This window comes from Lutra lutra, chromosome 15, assembly GCF_902655055.1.
Source record: "Lutra lutra chromosome 15, mLutLut1.2, whole genome shotgun sequence".
Lineage (NCBI taxonomy): Eukaryota > Metazoa > Chordata > Mammalia > Carnivora > Mustelidae > Lutra > Lutra lutra.
Window position 1 is genome coordinate 53,913,946 of NC_062292.1, and position 19,587 is coordinate 53,933,532.

Sequence of the window (19,587 nt, forward strand, 5' to 3'; positions counted from 1 at the left end):
TCTCTGCCTACTTGTGATCTCTCTCTCTGTCAAATAAATAAATAAAAACCAAGGAAAGCTCTTGATGCCTCAGCCCCATAGCAGACAACTGAATCAATCCCTAGGCATGAGTCTCCACGTTACCGAGGCTGGGGACACAATACCAGCGCAATGAACAAAATCTTGGGCTTCTCAGAAAGGTGAAAGTCAGGTTCAGAGTGTTGCAGGGGGCAATGTTCTTGCTGGGAGCCATAGAGGCTTTTGTCCAGCTATGGGATCAAAATGTAAACGATGCAGTGAAACTAATTCATGTAATAACTAAATGTCTAATTAGGTTCAATGGAGAATGATTTAATATAAAATCCCCCGCAGTTCTCTGTGTTCTTTAGGTTCTACGCTGTGATGGTGGCATCCAGGTGGCTCAGTCGGTTAAGCGTCTGCCTTCAGCTCAGGTCATGATTTCAGGGTCCTGGGATCGAGACCCACATCGGGTTCCCTGCTCTGTGGGGAGCCTGCTTCTCTCTTTGCCTCTTTCTGTTTTTCATGAATTAAAAAAAAAAGTAGCAATGGGAGGAAACCATTTTTAAAAAGTTTTAAATTGTGATAAAGGTATTTAGTTAATTTTTCAAAAATGAGGAAGACCTCAATCTCCTAAATCCACCTGTAACCAGCAAATCATATTTGCAGAAGAGTAGACCAAGGATAAAGATGCAAGCTTACGACTGGAAAAAAGCACTTTTCCCCTCTATGCCTTAAGTAGCTCGTGTGATTCAGAAACTCAGCCTTGGTTAAGACTCATTTGTGAAGTGAGCTTTAAACTACTTGACCCAGAATCAACAAATGCTATTAAAACCAGTAAACTAAATTAGCCAATCCTGTGTTTCCATTTTAGAAAGTATAAAACTTGGCAAGAAAAAAAGAATCTTATAATTTGTACATCCATTGCCAAGGGCGCACAATTATTTCAGATTTGTTTGCTTAACGTAGTTCTGATGAGGGGGCAGAACTTGTGTTTATGCTGGTCTGTGCTTTTGACACTTAGAGTTGGCAAGGTTCGTTGGGAGTTGGTCAGTCTGACGAGCTGTTCCTCCACAGATGTGGCGAAAGCCCCGGTACCCCAGAATCCAGAGTCTGGCTTGTTTTGAGCCAGAACAAGGTTATCCCTTATTTTATAGACTTTTGCCAGTTCAGCTTTGGGAAAATCCACCTACCCCTCGATTAACTCACAAAATGCTGTCAGACAATTGTGTATGAAACCTAGAGATTCAAAATAGTTTCCTGGGATCCTTAAGTAGACCATTAAGAATAAGGAAGACTTTTTTTTTTTTTTTTGAACATTGTTTTCCATGAAGAACAAACTTGAATACCTTTAATTTTATGTTGATAACTTGGGGAAAAAATGTCTTACTGTAGGACTTTCACCAATGACTAATCCAAATAGAGCAGATGACGGAACTTGTGACCCATGGAAAATCACCCGCTCTTAGTGACTTTGGGCTAAAAACAGTGAGTCCCTGAAATGAAGGGTATAGCACAGAGTAATAGACACGTAGCTATACGTAGGATTTATATGCTTATGTATCATCTTGGTTTATGTGTGTTAATTTAAACAATTTCAAAGCTGGAAGGAGCATAAAATGTGCCTTCTTAAAATTCTACATAGGCTAATTAAATAATGCAAATATTTAACCAAGTGAAAGGTGCTAAGTTAAAGATGTCAGTATTCCCGGGTAATCAGTGAATTGACAGTTTTTTATGGAAAGTTCTGTAGTTTCAAACCATGTAAAATATGTGGGAAATACCTCTTTAGTCCTTTTCAGAAGATTCGTAAATACAAGGTTTACAAGTTTATGTGGTGCTCTGTCAAAAGGTTGGTGAAAACTTTTTTTTCCATTAAGTTTGGTAAATACTTATCCCTAAACATTGTCATTAAATTGGACTGTCAGTCCAGTGTGTATCCCTCAGTGCCATTCTGTAACTGATTAAGCTTGGCCTGAAGCTCGAATTTTACTTTGTAGCTATGATCATTAGAATTATTCTTCCAGGATCGTGTTTTTACAGGATTGAATGGAGAAAAGGGACTGAGAGGGGCAGTAGTGACATCCTCTCAGAAAACCTGCTTTGTTTTTAAACTAGTAACTTCACTTACTTGTTACGACTGTGGGACAATTTGAAATTGTCACTAATTATTCATTTAACCAATGGAGCCACTGTTGGAGCCAAGTGAAAATTACATGCTTATTTAAGCTTCCACAAAGTAAGAGCAAAGTAATTATTTTCATACTGACATTACCCCTTATTTCAGATCACCAGAAAAACAGACCTCTATTAAGGAGGAACAATTTCAAAAACAATTCTTGTTTTTTTTTTAAAAGGATTACAGAATAAGAAGAAGCAATGGCTTTTTAGCATATATGATGTGTCAGTCCGTGACACCCCCATGGGGATGGGGCGTGGGGCAGACATTTCAGGTTTCTGTGATGCAAGTTTCCATCCTTCACAGGTGGGTGTCAGTGAACGTGGTGTGCTCCTTAGTCACTGAGCTGAAGCCTTTGATGGCATTCATCAGGTCCTCTTCATCCACATACTGGAAAATAAGCCAATCGCCATTGATTAGGACAGTCACTGTTGATAGTATTGGCCATCGGTTGATAGTTCTATCAATTTAATATAGAAAGTACTCTGTAAATATTCTGTTAAAGGCTAACATCCTACACTCAAAACTGTGGTTTGAGTGGTTTGTGACTGCCCTTCCCTTAAGTTTACCTTAAAGAAAGGATCACGTCACATGTACACATGAACTGTGGACTAATCCAAAATGTCATTTGAGTGTTATGGTGTGCCATACCTCAACCTTTCTAAACCTCAGTTTTCTTATCTGTAAAGTGGGGAGATTATATTTTCCATGTTTATTTTATATTTTTATTTGTGTGTTTTTTATATACATATATATTATATCTATATATATAATATATATAGATAGAGATATAGATAGATATGCAATATAAACCTAAGATTTAGTTCAAAATGCAAGCAGAAGAGACAGAATGCATGCTATTTTGCTCCATTGCTTCCCACTCTCTTACTCTGTTTTGTATTTATCGAAGAGGGCTAGTAAGAGTGTTTATAACGTTATAATGAACAGATGATTTTTCAAGTATCGGCAACTTCCAAAGCTTTCTCCAAGTTGCCTTGTACATCGCCTATTGCTGCTACTGTCAAAAGCAAGCAGAACTGTCACTAGAGTGTCACAGTGAGGACTGAGGGCTCTGTAATCAAAGGATGGTTTCAAGATACCAGTTCCATTGACAAATTACTGTGTATCCTTCGGTGGGGACACATAGGCATCTAAGCCCTCAATTATGTTGTCATGTTGTCTCCCATAAACTCGCCATTTTGCATGTCAAGTGTGATCAATTAACAATCCCTTATGTTTCAACCTAATGTATTTATTCCTCCATTTAGAAACTTCAGATCTAGAATGGAATCCCGGAATTCAAGAGCCATCACAACGTCAAGCAGGCCCATAACTTCAAAATGCGTATCGTAAAACATCGTCCTGAACCAGTCAAAGAGAACGGCGCATTTTATTCTATTTTTCCCTATGACTGGAACCTGGAGCCAGGAAATCTGCTGTATTCCTTGCGGTTAGTTAAGAAAGTCTTCATGGAAAACCTTGACCTTTCAGTGAAGGAAAAATGAGAACCGAGAGGAGTGCAAGGGTCCAGAAGCAGAAGCAGATGCTTGAAAGACACGGAGGTGACGAGTTCTGCCTCCGAGAAGCATGCGGAGGAGCTGCGGTCTTAGTGGGCTGCTCTACCGGCTCACTGCCCCAAAGGAATGGGTGCTCCAGGTACTGGGGCGCCTGGGTGGCTCAGTGGGTTAAAGCCTCTGCCTTCGGCTCAGGTCATGATCCCAGGTCCTGGGATCGAGCCCCACATCGGGCTCTCTGCTCAGTGGGGAGCCTGCTTCCCTTCCCTCTCTCTGCCTGCCTCTCTGCCTGCTTGTGATCTCTGTCAAATAAATAAATAAAAATCTTAAAAAAAAAAAAAAAAAAAGTCCAGGTACTTGGACAGAAGGTACAGGCAGAAGTTTGATGGTTGGTAAAAACTCTAGGATTTTATCTATTTCAGCCACTAGGGACTTAAACAAATATTAGATAATAATGGGGTTAACTTTCAAAGGATCAATTATTTGTATCCACTGGACTGAAATCATGAAGGCTGAAGTTCATACACAGCAATGTCTTATTTATCATGACTTTCTGAGTTTCTTGGAAAAGAGCCATTGAGCCTATCAAAAGAACTGCTTTTTCTTTTCTTTTCTTTTTTTTTTTTAAAGATTTTATTTATTTATTTGACAGAGAGATCACAAGTAGGCAGAGAGGCAGGCAGAGAGAGGGCGGGGAGCAGGCTCCCTGCTGAGCAGAGAGTCCAATGCTGGGCTTGATCCCAGGACCCCAAGATCATGACCTGAGCCAAAGGCAGAGGCTTACCCACTGAGCCACCCGGGTGCCCCAGAACTGCTCTTTCTCCTCTAACCTCAAACCAGAAGGAAGAAGGTGACGCACTTCTTTTGCTTTTTTGCTTTTTTTTTTTTTTTAAGACCAATCCCAGTGTCCCCAATCACCGTCCGCCTGACTCTTCCCTTGCAGAGTGCTGGGAGGCAACAGTCTGTGAGGGACAGAAAGCTCTCAGGCCATCTCTTTACCGATACCTTTTGGGTGGCAGATCAAAGACTCTGGATTAGGAGGGTCCCGGGTGGCTCAGTCGGTGAGGCGTCAGACTCTTGTTTTCAGCTCAGGTCCTGGCCTCAGTGTCATGAGACTAAGCCCCACATTGGGTTCTGCGCTCCGTGGGGCGTCTGCTGGATAGTCTCTCTCTGCCCGTCCCCCCACTCATAAATGCTCTCTCCCTCCCCCCTCTCAAATTAATAAATACATCTTTTAAAAAAAAGGCTCTTGGGATGCCTGGATAGGTCGGTCACTTGGGCATGTGCCTTCGGCTCAGGTAATGATCTCAGCATCGTAGGATCCAGTCCCACATCAAGCTCCTTGGTCAGCAGGGAGCCTGTTTCTCCCTCCATCTGCTTTGTCTGCTGCTCCCCCTGCTTGTGTGCTCGCTTGCTCTCTCTCTCTCTGTCTGACAAATAAATAAAATCTTAAAAAAAAAGGCTCTGGATAAGGAAATCAACTCACCAGTCCACTGTCGTGGCCCATGATGGTTTCCCACAGTGAGTCATCAATCAAGACCTTCTTGTCTTGAATGTCCGTGAGCTGGCTGACGCTGCGGTGGAGGGAGCCTTGGGAATAGGTGCGGCTTCTTCGGCTCTGACTTGGGATCCGGAGGACGGATATGCTCCGGTTGCTCCTAATGCTGATGGGTGTCCCAGACCGGGGGATTCTGGTGTTAGCTAACCCCTGAAAAGAAAGTCTCTGTTGGTAATTAGAGTCTCAAGCAAATGGGCTTGAAATATGACAGAAAATTGTGTGTCACACATTGTCAGTGAAGGAACACACCATATCCTACTGCAGAACTTAGAGCTTATCTGGAATACTGTGGCCCCTGGTTTCTTGGTAAGGGTGAGATGATAAAGCAATAGTCATGTTAGACACCCAGTGTTCTTAGCACCTGGAGAGTTCATGCCCTAGTGCTCTGGCTGTTGTTCCCTGTAGATAAGAGCTTCTGCTTTGCAAAGTTGTGGGTGAAGGAGATAGAGGTTGGGTGTACAAAGTAATCCCTTCATGAGACGTGTCACCACAGAACCTGTGTCTTGAGATCAATGCTTTCCCAGAGCAACGTTAATAATGGTCTCTCCTGTACCCCTGGGGCTAATAATACATTATATGTTTATAAAAAAATAAAAGGGGCACCTGGGTGGCTCAGTGGGTTAAGCCACTGCCTTCGGCTCGGGTCATGATCTCAGGGTTCTGGGATCGAGCCCCACGTTGGGCTCTCTGCTCAGCGGGGAGCCTGCTTCCCCCTGCCTCTCTGCCTACTTGTGATCTCTCTCTCTGTCAAATAAATAAATAAAATCTTTTTAAAAAATTATTAAAAAGTTAAAAAAAAAAAAGGGTCTCTCCTGGTTGCCAAGTGAGCACGGTTGTGTTATATTTCAAAATTCCTGGATTTGTGTAGGGAAATGGACTCTTCCCGCCCTCTGTTCTCATTCATATTGTTCTATTTGTTGTAAGATTCAGCCTTCAAAATAAATCAGGTCTGGTATTAACATCAGAAAGACAAAGGCACTACATGGTCAGAACCTAGAAAATGCTCTAAGAGAACCGAGCTACTGTAAGCGTCTGAGGTTTGATTTAGCTCGTCCAATCAGTGGAATGTTCCTGCTTTCCATTGTGCAGTCAACACATCACGCAGAAGATCATGCGTTCATGCAGCACACAGAGGTACCTCAAAGTGCATGGTGTAACTTTTTAGGGTCACATTGCTTGACACATCAGATATATCGGCCACAGAGTCAAACTGAGAACAAATGGGGAGGCATCAGTTAGTGTCTGGAACAAACAAAATGACCGTAAAACAAATTCTTTGTTTCTCCAATGATAGCACAATCATTCTGAGAGGCATCTCAGGGGTGTGTGTGTGTGTGTGTGTGTGTGTGTGTGTTGCAGGGATAGCTCTCACCCACCTCCCCAAGTGAAAAGAACGTCAGTCTGAAACACTGAGCAGGGGAATCCTGCCTGGTCCCATTCAGAATCTTAGCCATTGTTTCTGGAGCTCAGGGACACCAACAATGGCTCTTTATTTTGCTGTACTAATGCAAATTTTACTCTCCTTTGTTTGACTTTCACTAATATTCTTGCAACTTTGTGAGAACGGTTTACTTTCAACGTTTTTTTTTAAAGCATCAGAAGAAGGTTTGCAAGTGCATGTTATTACCTGGGTAGGATTAATTTAGGATATTTCAGTAGGTTCCAGAATACTGCCCAGGATCCTGGGACACTCCAGATTTCACTCCTGCTAACCCTCCAGGACCTGTGACTGACACTCTCAATATTGAAGATGAGCGAGTGTGGGGACCCAGAGCTGCTAGTGGCCTGCCAGTCCCCACCAGCCCTTTCCCTCCTCACACCTCCCTTGGCCACTGAGCAAAAGTTAACCCATTGGGAGCCACTCTGCTTCTCCCCAGTGGCGAGGAGTATATGGGAAGAGGGTGTCTCAATTCTTTGGTCTGCTCATCTCAGTTGAAGTCCAAGTCTAGTCCCAGAGGCAGCTTGGCCTTGTTTTGCAGGGACTAAAAGTGCTAATCAGCAGCCCCCACCTGTTTTGTTTTGTTTTTCCATGTTTTTAAATATTTTCATGATAAATACAGTTAACATGAGATCTACTCTCTCAGCAGACTGGCAATATAGTATCGTTATCTACAGGGACAATGTGTACAGCAGATCTCTAGGATGTCGTCATCCTGCAGAACTGAACCTTTATAAAATCTGCTAATAAGCAATTCCCCATTCCCCTCTCCCCACCTTGGCAACCACCATATTTTGCTTCCATGAATCTGGCTATTTTAGATCCCTCATATAAGTGGAATCATGGAATCCCCCCAACCTGTTTTCATTGGTTACAAGACTATACAAACCCCTTACAGGAATTGTATTCTATGTATTTTATTTTTAGCTCATTTATGGCTATTCTCAGGCTTTACTGAGCATCTGACTTCCAGGGTGCTGGTTGAAGTAGCAGATCCTTTGGTTTCTTTCTCAGAGCTTGAGGTCCTGCTTCTACGTGATGCTGACACTGACAGTTCATGGGTCACGCTTTGATGAAACAAAGCTTGACAAGACTCATGAGAACCATAAGCAATGGCATCATCCAGAGTAACTTCCCGCTGAAATGATGTGGTTGCTTCTTGATCCCTCAGTTAGCCAAGTGGACAAAACTGGATTCCTCCTTGGGAAGGGTAATGAGGAAGAAGTGCCTGCCTGTAGGGTTTGGGTCAAGAAACAGGAGATTTGATCTCTGAAAGGAGTTACAATAATGGAATGTGGGGAAGTTTTCTGGAAGCACACCTCACATGACAGAGTAGAGGAACCCAGCAGAGCTCCAGAGTTTCTCTTCCACGTTCTCCATGCACCCCCTATGGCCCAGGCTTGATTTAGCTGGTCTCCTCAGGCTAGAGAGATCTCAGGTCTTCTGGGCTCTTCCATGTATTTCTGAACTCCAGAAATGGTGGTGCTTCTTTCATCTAAGAACATGGCTTCCTCAGAGAGAGTTCCTCTTCAGCAAGGGAAAACTGTAAAGTATCTGCTCTTCAGTGAGAATCTTCTAATGAACATACACGGAATAGTAGCACATGGCCAGTGGTCTGAGTTGACCATTCAATATTCATTCACTTCACAAATATTTGTGGAATATCTATTATATGCCAGACACTGTTCTGGGTATTGGGGGTACAACAGTAAATGACCCACAAAATCCCTGCCCTTGGGGAGCTCACATTCTCTTTGAGAATCTGCTATGGTTATCTTGTGGTGATGGCACAATGGAAGAAGACTAGGAAGCTAGGAAATTTAATTTCACAAGGAAGGGAAGGTGACATTTGTGCAGGGACCTGCATGAAGTGAGAGTGGAAGCCACCAGAGAGAAGAGCAGGAGCGATGGCCCAGGGGGAGGAGCTTGATGTGCTCAGAGAGTAAGGAGACTTAGAGAGCAAAGAGTGGGAGGAGGTAGGTTTGGTGAGTGCTGAGGACCAGATGATGGGGACGTTGTCTTGGCTTCTCCACCACCAAGACACTGTCCCATGGCTAGACACAAACCATGGTCTCAGAAGGATGACAGTCTTTGTGCCCACACTTCCACTATTTGGGCATGATATGCCTTTGTCAGAGCCTTAACCACTGTTTGTTGCCAGGTCGTGGAAGGTGAAGAGATCTGGATGGCAGGTGATTCACTCATTTCTTTTTTTTTTTTTTTTTAAGATTTTATTTATTTATTTGACAGAGAGAGATCACAAGTAGACAGAGAGGCAGGCAGAGAGAGAGAGAGAGAGGGAAGCAGGCTTCTTGCTGAGCAGAGAGCCCGATGCGGGACTCGATCCCAGGACCCTGAGATCATGACCTGAGCCGAAGGCAGTGGCTTAACCCACTGAGCCACCCAGGCGCCCCCACTCATTTCTTTTTTAAAGTGTTGCAACTCAACTGGTTTGACCCGGCTTCTGTGCTTAATTTTGGTGCTGCTGTGATACTATGATTTATAATAAATATATATTTGGTCCCCTTGGAATTTCTTAAGTGAGGAGAGCCACAAGGTGTCGTTTGTTATGTTAATGAGTGACTTTTGGACCCACCTAAGACTGGTTGTCAGGAGAACCAACTCTGTGATTAGAGCATTGGGAATTTCAGTTCTCACTCATCGTACTCCCAACTCCACCTCTAGGGAGGGGAGAGAGACTGGAGGTTGAATTAGCAGCTAGTAGCCAATGACCTGATCAATCACACCTAAGTGATAAAGCCTCCATTGCTGGGGTGTAAGAGCTTCTGGGTTGGTGAACTGTGGAGGTGCTGGGAGTGGCGAGATCAGAGGGTGAGGAAGCCCCACAGCTTCCCTCCCCCACCCCCACGCCCTACACAGCTCTTCCATCTGTCTCTTCCTGAGTTCTATCCTTTTGTAATAAACTAATAATCCAGTAAGTAAAATGTTTCTCTGAGTTCTGTGAGCTGTTCTTGCAAACCAATTGAACCCAAGGAGGGGTGATTGGGAATTCCAGTCTGTAGCTGGTCTGTCAGAAGCCCGGTGGCAGCCTGGACTTGTGACTGGTGTCTAAAGTTGAGGGGCGGGGATAGTCTTGGTGAACTGAACCCTTGATTTGTAAAATCTGACACCATCTCTCAGTAGAGTCAGAACTGAGTTGAATCGTAGGACACCCAGCTCGTGTCTCAGAACTGCTTATTGTGGAAGAACTCCCCCCCGCCCATGGTGGAAGTGGTAATCAGAGTTTTAGCTGCACAGACTGGCCATGAGCTCAACTTTTGCGCAAACTGGGTGAAAGGAGATTTCTCAGGCAGATGTAGCCCTTTGGATGCACGGCTTGGAAAGGACTGGCACCTGGTGGGAATTAGAATTTGTAGCCTTTCCTCCTCCAGATAGACCCAGCCCCACACCAGAGTGCAACTTCAGTTCCAATCACCTTTTACCCTGTCGTCCAGTGCTCTGGGCCAGGATCTGCCTGCACTACCACATGTGTGGCCTCACCCTCAAACCTTTGCCTGACCTCCTATCTTGGGAGCGGGTGGTTGGGAGCTATGAGAAGTCATTCACCCCCAGTGGCCCGAGTGTCAGAGGCCAGGGACAAACTGAGCACTGCCTGCAATTTAGTTTCTCCCTAGATCCCCCTTTTTTTGTTAGCCCCCAACCCAAGTTGCACAGTTAAATAACATGTAAGTTCCCCGGGTGATTTCGATATGTAGCTCTTCTCCACCATCCTCTGATTTACAGTGTTAGAGCAGAAACAGTCACTCCTGGTTGCACCAGAGAATAGCTTTTGGAGTTTAACAAAAGAATGCGAATCCCCAGGCCCCACCTGAAAGCAATGGAATCAGAGTTGCTGGGATAAGACCCAAGCAATGGCTTTTTTAAAAACCTCCCAGGCGGGGCGCCTGGGTGGCTCAGTGGGTTAAGCCTCTGCCTTTGGCTCAGGTGATGATCCCAGGGTCCTGGGATGGAGTCCTGCATCAGGCTCCTTGCTCAGCAGGGAGTCTGCTTCCCCCTTTTGTCTCTCTGCCTGCCTCTCTGCCTACTTGTGATCTCTGTCTGTCAAATAAATAAATAAAATCTTTAAAAAAAAACCAAAAACTTCCCAAGTATCTTTGTCCCTTTGAGCTGCTCTAACAGAATCCCATAGACTGGCTAGTGTATAAACAACAGAAATTATTTCTCAAGTTTTGGAGGCTGGGAAGTCCAAGTTCAAGATGGCGGCCAATGGAGTGTTTGGTAGGTGCCTGCTTCCTGGTTCACAGACAGGCGTCTTCCTGTCTTCTTGCTGTGTCTTCGCATGGAGGAAGGGATGAGAAAGCTCTCTGGTGGTCTCTTCCATAAGGTCTCTATTAGCCTTTTTCGGACCCTGTATTTTATCAAACATAACTGTCTTCTAGTCCCTTGTTACCATGACTCCAGAAATATTTCCCTCTACATAACAGCAAGTATTCCAGCCCAGTGATAGGGAAATGGGGCCCGGCATCGGAGACCTACCATGTGGGTTTCCCCTGGTGGATAGACACTCAGCGGAGACATTCTCTTCTGAATAGGCACTAAGGGAGGCCTCTCTCTGATATATGGTTCTTTGTGGATTTTTCTTTGTAGTATCAGAGACAGAAAAATGGCCAGAAGGATCAAGCCCAGCATCGCCATTAACACGATGAACCATAACTCGCCATAGAACTCGGTGCTTTTGCTCCCCGATCCTCTCTTGTCTCCAGGAGTCGTCAGAACCAGGCCTGCGAAACCCAGGGACGGGAAAGGGAAATGTTATTTCAGAAGGCAGTTTCGTGATCCCTTGCCCTGATGTTTGATAGTAAATTGGAAAGGAGTTTAAAGCAGTTTGTCTAACGGTGCTTATCTGTACTTGTGTTCGGGCTGGGAAAATGGTGCCGTGTGTGGCAGGGAGATGCTTATAGCCCTCGGGAGACCTCTGAGACACACACAGCTTGGGATGGAAATCACTGCTGCCTTTGCACGCTTCCTGGGAAAGACAGGGGGAGGAGGGTGAGGGGATCCTAAGGAGGGGTCACCAAAGTAACCTTGAGGAGCTCCTGCCTCACAGTCGTGTGCCCTGAGCGCAAAGCTTTCCTTGGGCAGTGGACTCACGCCACGGCCCAGCTTTACCACTGTCACCGCAAAGAACCTTCTGGACACATCCCATCAAAGCTGAGGAGATCCCGGCCCCTCATTTCATGGTCCTGGGACGTTTGGTCCAAACTGGATTAGAAACCCCAGATCCCGTTTTCTATCGTGACGTTGACAGTCTGTGCTTGCCAACACGTTGTCCTCCGATTTCCCGCACCCTGGACTCTCCGTGACATAGCAAAGGCTGTGGGAGTCATCACTCAACTACCCTCAGAGAGCTTCCCCTGGAAAGAAACCCTTTGGCCATGGGACCACTTACTCTTGATTTCTGTTCAAGTGTTGTGAGTTCGGTCGATGTGATTCTTTGCACGCGAGGCTAATCACAGCAGCCCATGTTCAATGAGCAACTATTTACCCTGTGCTGGGCCCACAGCTCTCACATCTGTGGTGTGCAGAAAGCTGGAATGAGCCAGGGCAGACAGGAGAGAGGCTCATGGGGCTCCCTGCAGGGCAGCAGAACGCAGTGCCGTCAAGCAAACGGGGCAGGAGCCCGAGCGGGGCTCAGAGATCATCTCCAGCCCAGCCACTTGCTGGGGCCGTTGGCTGGGATGTCATGGGAAGTCACTCAAAGAAGAGGGCTGCACCCTCTCAGCAGAAGGGAGAAGGGGATGGGTCAAGAGCTGGGGAGAAATGTGTTTTGTTTTGCAGAACGAACGGTTCCAGCCCAGGGAACAGCCGAGCAGGTGTTTCGCCTAAGAGCCCCTTGCGTGAGCCCGTGGAACAGGCCTGGAGGAGCTCCAGCGCAGACAGGCGCCCCTCGGAGTTATCCCGAAGTCGGTCTTTAGCTCATTATAACACTGGGATCTCTTCCTAAGGGTGGAGTTTTCTGCCGTGTTTTGAACATATGGTGTTGGTCCAAGCATGTCGATGTGCGAGGCATGACCAACTGAACCAGAAGTGCCTCTGTAACCCCCTGGCCCCCCACCCCCGTGCCCCCGCACCCACCCCTAATGCACTGAGTCAAAGCTCCCTATACGAACCTCGGGGGGAGACAGAGCTTTCTCCCTGTCTCCTTACTTGTAACAAATAAGTTTTTTGCTTTCAACACTTCCTCTGAATGTGCTCAGTTTGATGTACCCCAAGGAGCAAACCCTTGACTGGGGTCACAGGGTGGGCTCAGAAGCCCGTGGACGCAGCAGCAGGCCTGCAGGCTTGGCGCAGGGGGCTGGGAGCCAGAGCTGCTGCTCCAGCGCAGGTGCCTGTGGCCCAGAGCAGGAAGGGTGAACAGACGCAGTGGCCAGGGTCTCCCCGATATTGGCACTGACTCCCCCTTTGCAGCTCCTCAAGGACGGGGTGGTGGGGGCGGCTGTTAGACACTTGACACCCACACTTTCAGTGGAAGGGAAGGGGAGGGCTTCAGAATTGGGGTGAGAAGGTTTAAGAGAGAGAGAGAGAAGGTGACTGAGATTGAATTTCGAGCTTCCTAAGAGGAACTGCACGACTTGGTTAATCCTAACTGGACTTCCCATAGCTCTGTGCTTATAGAAGTCGCTCCGCTCCACCATCTCAGAAGTAAAGAGTTGAAGCTCTGCCAAGTTCCAGCAGATAGGAATTCCCCTAATTAGGAATCAATGTGTGTGGTTTGAATTTAAAACAAAACAAAAACCAACAACCTTGGTTGTCTGCGGGAAGAGCTGAATTTCCTCTGTGTGGCACGGGGCTGGAACGCCAGAAACAGATCTGATGGGCCCAGTGGGCCCCTTGCTTGGGAGGACACAGGGAATGTAGGGCAACCTGCCTGAGGGAAGCCACAGAAAGCAAACAGCCCTCAGAACAGGAGGAGGGAAGTGAGGATGGCCAGACTTTGGCGCTTCAAGGCTGCCTCAGGGAAGGGAACAGGAACATTTTTAAAAGTTACATCACAGGGCGCCTGGGTGGCTCAGTGGGTTAAGCCGCTGCCTTCGGCTCAGGTCATGGATCTTGGAGTCCTGGGATCGAGTCCCGCATCGGGCTCTCTGCTCAGCGGGGAGCCTGCTTCCTCCTGTCTCTCTGCCTGCCTCTCTGCCTGCTTGTGATCTCTCTGTCAAATAAATAAATAAAATCTTTAAAAAAAAAAAGTTACATCACAAAATTAAGGCTGACTATGGGTATTAGTTGGACAATACATCTTGGAATTTTTTTCATAACTTCTCACTGTCCTCGGTGTTCCTTCTCTCACCCATGGAAACCTCTGCTTGTATTCAAGAACTGAATACAGGCTTCCGCTCTTTTAGGGAGAGCTTAAAATCGGGATGGTGTATATGTTAAAAATTTAAAAACAAATGAAAAACAAAGTAAAAAATTTAAAAAAATTAAAAAAAAAATCAGGACGGTGTGTTTTTATCCCTTCTCAGTTTTCTTTTCAAAGTCCCTTTGATTTCAAGGGACCCCACCCATCACATGGGAGCTTCCGGGTCAGCGTAGTAACCGCAGTGGCTGACTCGACTTCAGAGAAAAACCCCAGTGGTGTCAGAGGAGGTCCCTGCCCGGGGACTGTCTGCCCCAGGGAAGGCATACTCGCCCCCGACCGCGGAGACTGGACGGGCTGGATTCCGAGGGGGCTCAATCTAGGTTATGGGGTTTTGCTCATCTCTTCATCCGGGTCCTCTGTATTGGAATCATTGGGTGGGGCTTGTTTATTTTGTTTGCTTTTTGATTTTTAAAATCTGATTATAGTTGACATTCAATGCTATGGGCAGGGCTTGTTGAAAGATCAGATGCTTGGGCCCTACTGACTCTGGATCTCTGCCAGGGGCCTGGGAAACCATGTAATAAATACACAAGCACATGGAGATGACTCTTATGCACACTTAAATTTGAGAACAGCTGCTCAAGAAAAAGGACGGGACCAGGGGATCAGCAGAGAAACCATGTTCCAATTCTCATCTTAGCAATGAGCTTGTGGGCATTCTTGGGTAAGTTCTGGTATCCCTTAGGCCTCCATCGGTCTACTCCACTTGTGGAAACACTGGAGTTGCTAAAAGAATACCAAATAGAGGCCCTGGGTGGCTCAGTGGGTTAAACATCTGACTCTTGATTTATTTATTTATTTTTTTTTAAAGATTTTATTTATTTATTTGACAGAGAGAGATCACAAGTAGACAGAGAGGCAGGCAGAGAGAGAGAGAGAGAGAGAGGAAAGCAGGCTCCCTGCTGAGCAGAGAGCCCGATGCGGGACTCGATCCCAGGACCCTGAGATCATGACCTGAGCCAAAGGCAGCGGCTTAACCCACTGAGCCACCCAGGCGCCCCCTGACTCTTGATTTATATTCAGTTCATGATTTAGATTTCAGTTCATGATCTTAGGGTCCTGAGATCATGAGATCAAGCCCTGAGTTGGATATGGAGCCTGTGTAAGATTCTCTCTTTCCCCCTCCCCCCGCCTCTCATCCTCTCTAAAAAAACCCAAAACCCAAAAACCAAATAAAGTCTACCCTAATCCACAACAGCTATGAAACGAAATGAGATAGACTATGTGGAATTGTGTTAGGTATTGTACAAAATTGTACATGGCCTCCAGACATGTTAAGTCTGGAATCATAGAATTATATATATTTTTAGTGATTGAAATTATCCTTGATAACAATATATATGTTTACCTATGTTTCAGAATTTTTGGACATTTGTATTAAAAAATCCTAACTATACATGCGTACAAATTTGATATGACATTAGTTACTGGAATTTAAAATAAGGTATCAGTCCCAGTTCTGTTCTAATGGAAAAGATCTGGCATTTCTCTAACTCGCCCTTTGAAACTGTAAAGTATTACACATGTTAGATTCAAAGATTGTAGGTAGAACTCAATTTAAAAGATGCTCCATAAAAATTACAATTTCATCTCTTCAGCTAAATTACTTGGTAATAACAATCAATCATAATCTTTTACAGAGAATACAAGAGAGAAATCTCTCCAATTCACCATTTTAGGCTCTGAATCTGCAATATTATCTCTATGATCAACACATACTGGCATTAGAGTATTTTCTCTCTTCCTCTGCTCTCTTTTCTCTGACTTCCTCTATAAAGCACTTTTTTGGTAAACACAGTCGTTTAGCTCTTAACCGACAGGATTTGTGTATAAAAGAGAATTTAGTTATATCTCTCTGTGTATATAATTCAATGACTTGATATTTTAAGAGTACCACATGTCCTAACTCTTTGCCTGATGTAATTTCCATAAGAACCTTTAAAAATATTTCTTATAATACTTAACACAGTTCCTTCCATATAGTCTATGCTAATATATTAGCACAAGTATGTAGAAACGAACATATGCTTGTTTCTTTAGAAAATGAATACGCTCTATATTAAATATAATAGGAGTTAAACATTTACCAAATCCGGTAGAGGTATCGTATTGGACCACAGGCGTTTTAACGCTTCCTTCATCTGTGGTGCAGATGACCTGGAAAAAGAAGGCTGGAGAAAAGGTACATGCTTCGGTCATTCAACACCTACAAAGAGCGGGCAGGCTTTCTGAAGGGCAGCGTCTCACAGCACAGGAAAGTCTGAAAACAGTTTTCCAGCACAAGTTGTGAGGTTGTATCTAATAGGCAAACTTATTTCTAATATTAAAATTGCCAAGAAAAATAGCTTATCATCAGTGTAATAATAGTATATATTTATAAATAACAGAACTGATGCAGCTTAGAGCTTATACAGCAAAACAAAACGGAACAACAACAACAAAAAAATCCCAAAAGAAGAATCAGAAGAGTAAAGGATAATATACGGTGTATCTTGTTCTGTACATGGTCTAAACCTGTTCTTTCCAAAAGGTACAGGTGTTGGGGTGCCTGGGTGGCTCAGTTGGTTAAGTGACTGTTTTGGCTCAGGTCATGATCCTGGAGTCACAGGATCGAGTTCCACATGGGGCTCCCTGCTGGGCAGTGAGTCTGCTTCTCCCTCTGTCCCTTCCCCTTCTCTGGTCACCTTCCAGAAGGACCATCAAGCGGGGACCCAGAGGTCCTGACGCACTATGGAACGGGAGTCAGAAACTAACTTTTGTCCGCCGTCCTGGGTAGATAGAGGGTGGTGTCGAGCCCGCTATACACACGCTGGCCTCTGTCGGTCACCACGAACTCCTTCAGCGGGCCGTTCAGCGAGAAAGAGCCGCTCCAGTCCACACGCACCAGAGACAAATTGCTCTGCACCGAAAACGGGGCTCGGTACTGGGGCACTGTGGGAAGAAAGTTGTATGTTCTAAAACTGGATACCTCGGAGTACATGTGTGTATATATAGGTCTTTTTTTGTTTTTTAAATATGGCCCCCCCTTACCCCTAAATTGGATTGCTGGAACCCTTCATATTTTTCTCAGTGTTTTTTTTTTTTTTTTTTTTTTTTTTTTTTTTAAACCTGGCATGGGGGGGGTTCACCAATGGGAACATGTGTGAAATGCTTTCTCAGCAATGTTGCACCTGCTTTCCAGAAAAAAAAAAAAAATCAATGGAGAGCAGTGTTTTATGAAATAAAACTATTAACATACAATGGTTGTGCTTACTAACATAGCCCTGGAGCTCATATTTTGTTGCATTTTCCCTCTTTTAACGGGTAAAGTATCCTTAACACTATTAACTACAGCAGATTGCTATTTTTCATATCGAATCAATATTTATTGCTACAAAGCCCCAAGGACTAGATGAAGTTAATATATTTTTTTTTTTCTCCAAACGAAACTGCTTAGATGGTGAATTATGTCCTTTTGGTACCCATTTATTTTTAAAGCTTTTTCTTGAATCGTTAGTTTGTTTTCTAAGATAGTTAAAAAGCCTTGCAAATAGCAATTCTACTATAATAATTCATTGCCCTGACTAATCAATCAATAGCATAGTACATTAGTATATCATCAAGTTCGGGTCTCCTACGTATTATATCAGAGACAGAAGCGACTTGGTGTACATGTTCTCTTTCCATTTTTCAGCTCCTTACTAAAACAAAGGAAAAACAATCCGTAACCGAGTCTCATCTTTTAAATGAATAATTTTTGCAGAAACAAATGAAGGGTTACCATATCATCTTGTCAAGTCAGAAGAGATTTATTTCATGAGATTTTGTTTTCTCCAAAATAATCAATACATTTGTAACAGCACTAAGATCCATCTATATACTAAATTGGCTTTTAAGAAAAGAAAAAAAGGGAGTGGTGTAAATAAATTAGATATCCTTTTTTTTTTCTTTAGAAATTAGACCCATCTGTTGCTGATGCTAGGAAATATAACAAAATAAGGAATAATTATACTTTGGTCCTCCCGGGGTTTAAACCACGAGACAACTTTGATTCTTACCTTTCAAAATAAGATATTTTTATAAAGCCATAAAAAATATTTCTGCAAATACAAAAATCAGAGCTACAAAACCCTCTTTAAATATCTGTTTTTCCAACACAAAGTTTGTCCAACATCACAATGGAATATACTGTTGTATTTGTGGCTTCTCTCACTTAATTCAGTAGATTTCCTTCGTAACAGTATAAATAAAGAGGAGGCTTGCAAATAGTATGAAAATAGAAAGATAGGAGCTTTAATTGCCTTGCAGGACACAGAGATCTTCCAGAGGAAAGAGTAATTAAACAACCAAAATCGTCAAAAATAATGGATTTGGAGACTGGGAAAACGGGAAAAGCCACTATGCCCTTTGCACCTGATGTGTTTTATCTCATTTAATCTTCAAAACCACCTGGTAAGAATTAGTTGCTAATTTTTCAGGTTCTGAGGAGCCAAGTAACTTGCTTAATGTCAGTTAGTGGTAGGAGACTCAGGATCTGAACCTAGACCTGCCAACCGTGAAGGTCATACTTTTTAAAAATGATTGAGGTTCCCACTGCCTTGAATGTTCCCAAGAAGTCCATGATGGTGAAAAATGTCCCCCCGATTGTCACTCTGGGGGTCAAGGGCAAACTGAAGAAGAGAATTTTATGCAGTGATGAGGTGAAAATCAGTCTGGAGGAGGTTAAAGGGGGAAATGGAAGGAAAGATAATGGGCAAAGACAGGAAGAGCACTCTTGAGACAAGTTTGGCTGTGAAGGGAGGAGTGCGGCGGGCAGCAGGGAGGATGTGAGGGAGAGGAACAGCTGTGACTCCAACTGGGATACACCGAAGGTTGCAGAGAGGAGGACGGTCAGCGGCGAAGGGGCTGTATTTGAAGCTGAGGTGGGATTTTTTCAGGTGGAAGGACCACTGTCCTCGTTGCAGACAGAAATGAAACCAGTTTAGGGGAGTGTGGTGGTCTGGGGTGCGAAAGGAGCAAACTTCTGACTGGTGACCTGTCTTTTCCTGGTGAATGTAGAGGCAAGGAGTTCTGCAGAGGATATAGGAGAGGTGGTCGAGGATAGGATGAGTGTGTGTGTGTGGGGTGGGGGGGGTCGGGGCCGGGGTGGGGGGCGGGCAAAGGGCAGGAAGATGTGGGAGGCTTGAGGAGGGTAGAGGAGGTCTGAAATCTTTATGACAGACCAGGGAAACACAGTGGAACTGAGGGTGCTGCCGAGCAGGGGGGGTCGTGAACTTAGAGTAACAGTTCCACTTTCTAGGGTGGCAATGGGCAGGTCACTTCAGCTCTGGCCTTGGTTTGGGATCACTTCCTGGTGCAGTTTCCAGAGCCTCTGATCAGATTCTGGGCCACGTGAACGGCATCTTGGAATTGTGTACGCTCCACGGTCCTGCTTCAGCTTTCTTTTCTGTATATTTGGATAATAGCATTGACTTCATTGGCTTGTGCTGAGGGTTATTTGTAAATTCCCTGAACAGTGCCGGGACCGAGCCTCTCTGAGTG

General features: G+C 44.6%; 1 protein-coding gene across 1 annotated transcript in view; it reads right to left on the reverse strand.

Annotated features, from left to right (window-relative positions):
- Positions 1–2,208: 2,208 nt before the first annotated feature.
- USH2A (usherin) overlaps positions 2,209–19,587 on the reverse strand; it is a 705,277-nt gene continuing 687,898 nt past the window's right edge. The window contains 5 exon segments of the mRNA XM_047705734.1: positions 2,209–2,566; positions 5,177–5,398; positions 11,184–11,428; positions 16,155–16,238; positions 16,822–16,998. Coding sequence (XP_047561690.1) covers positions 2,477–2,566; positions 5,177–5,398; positions 11,184–11,428; positions 16,155–16,238; positions 16,822–16,998 — 818 coding nt within the window. The 3' untranslated portion in view covers positions 2,209–2,476.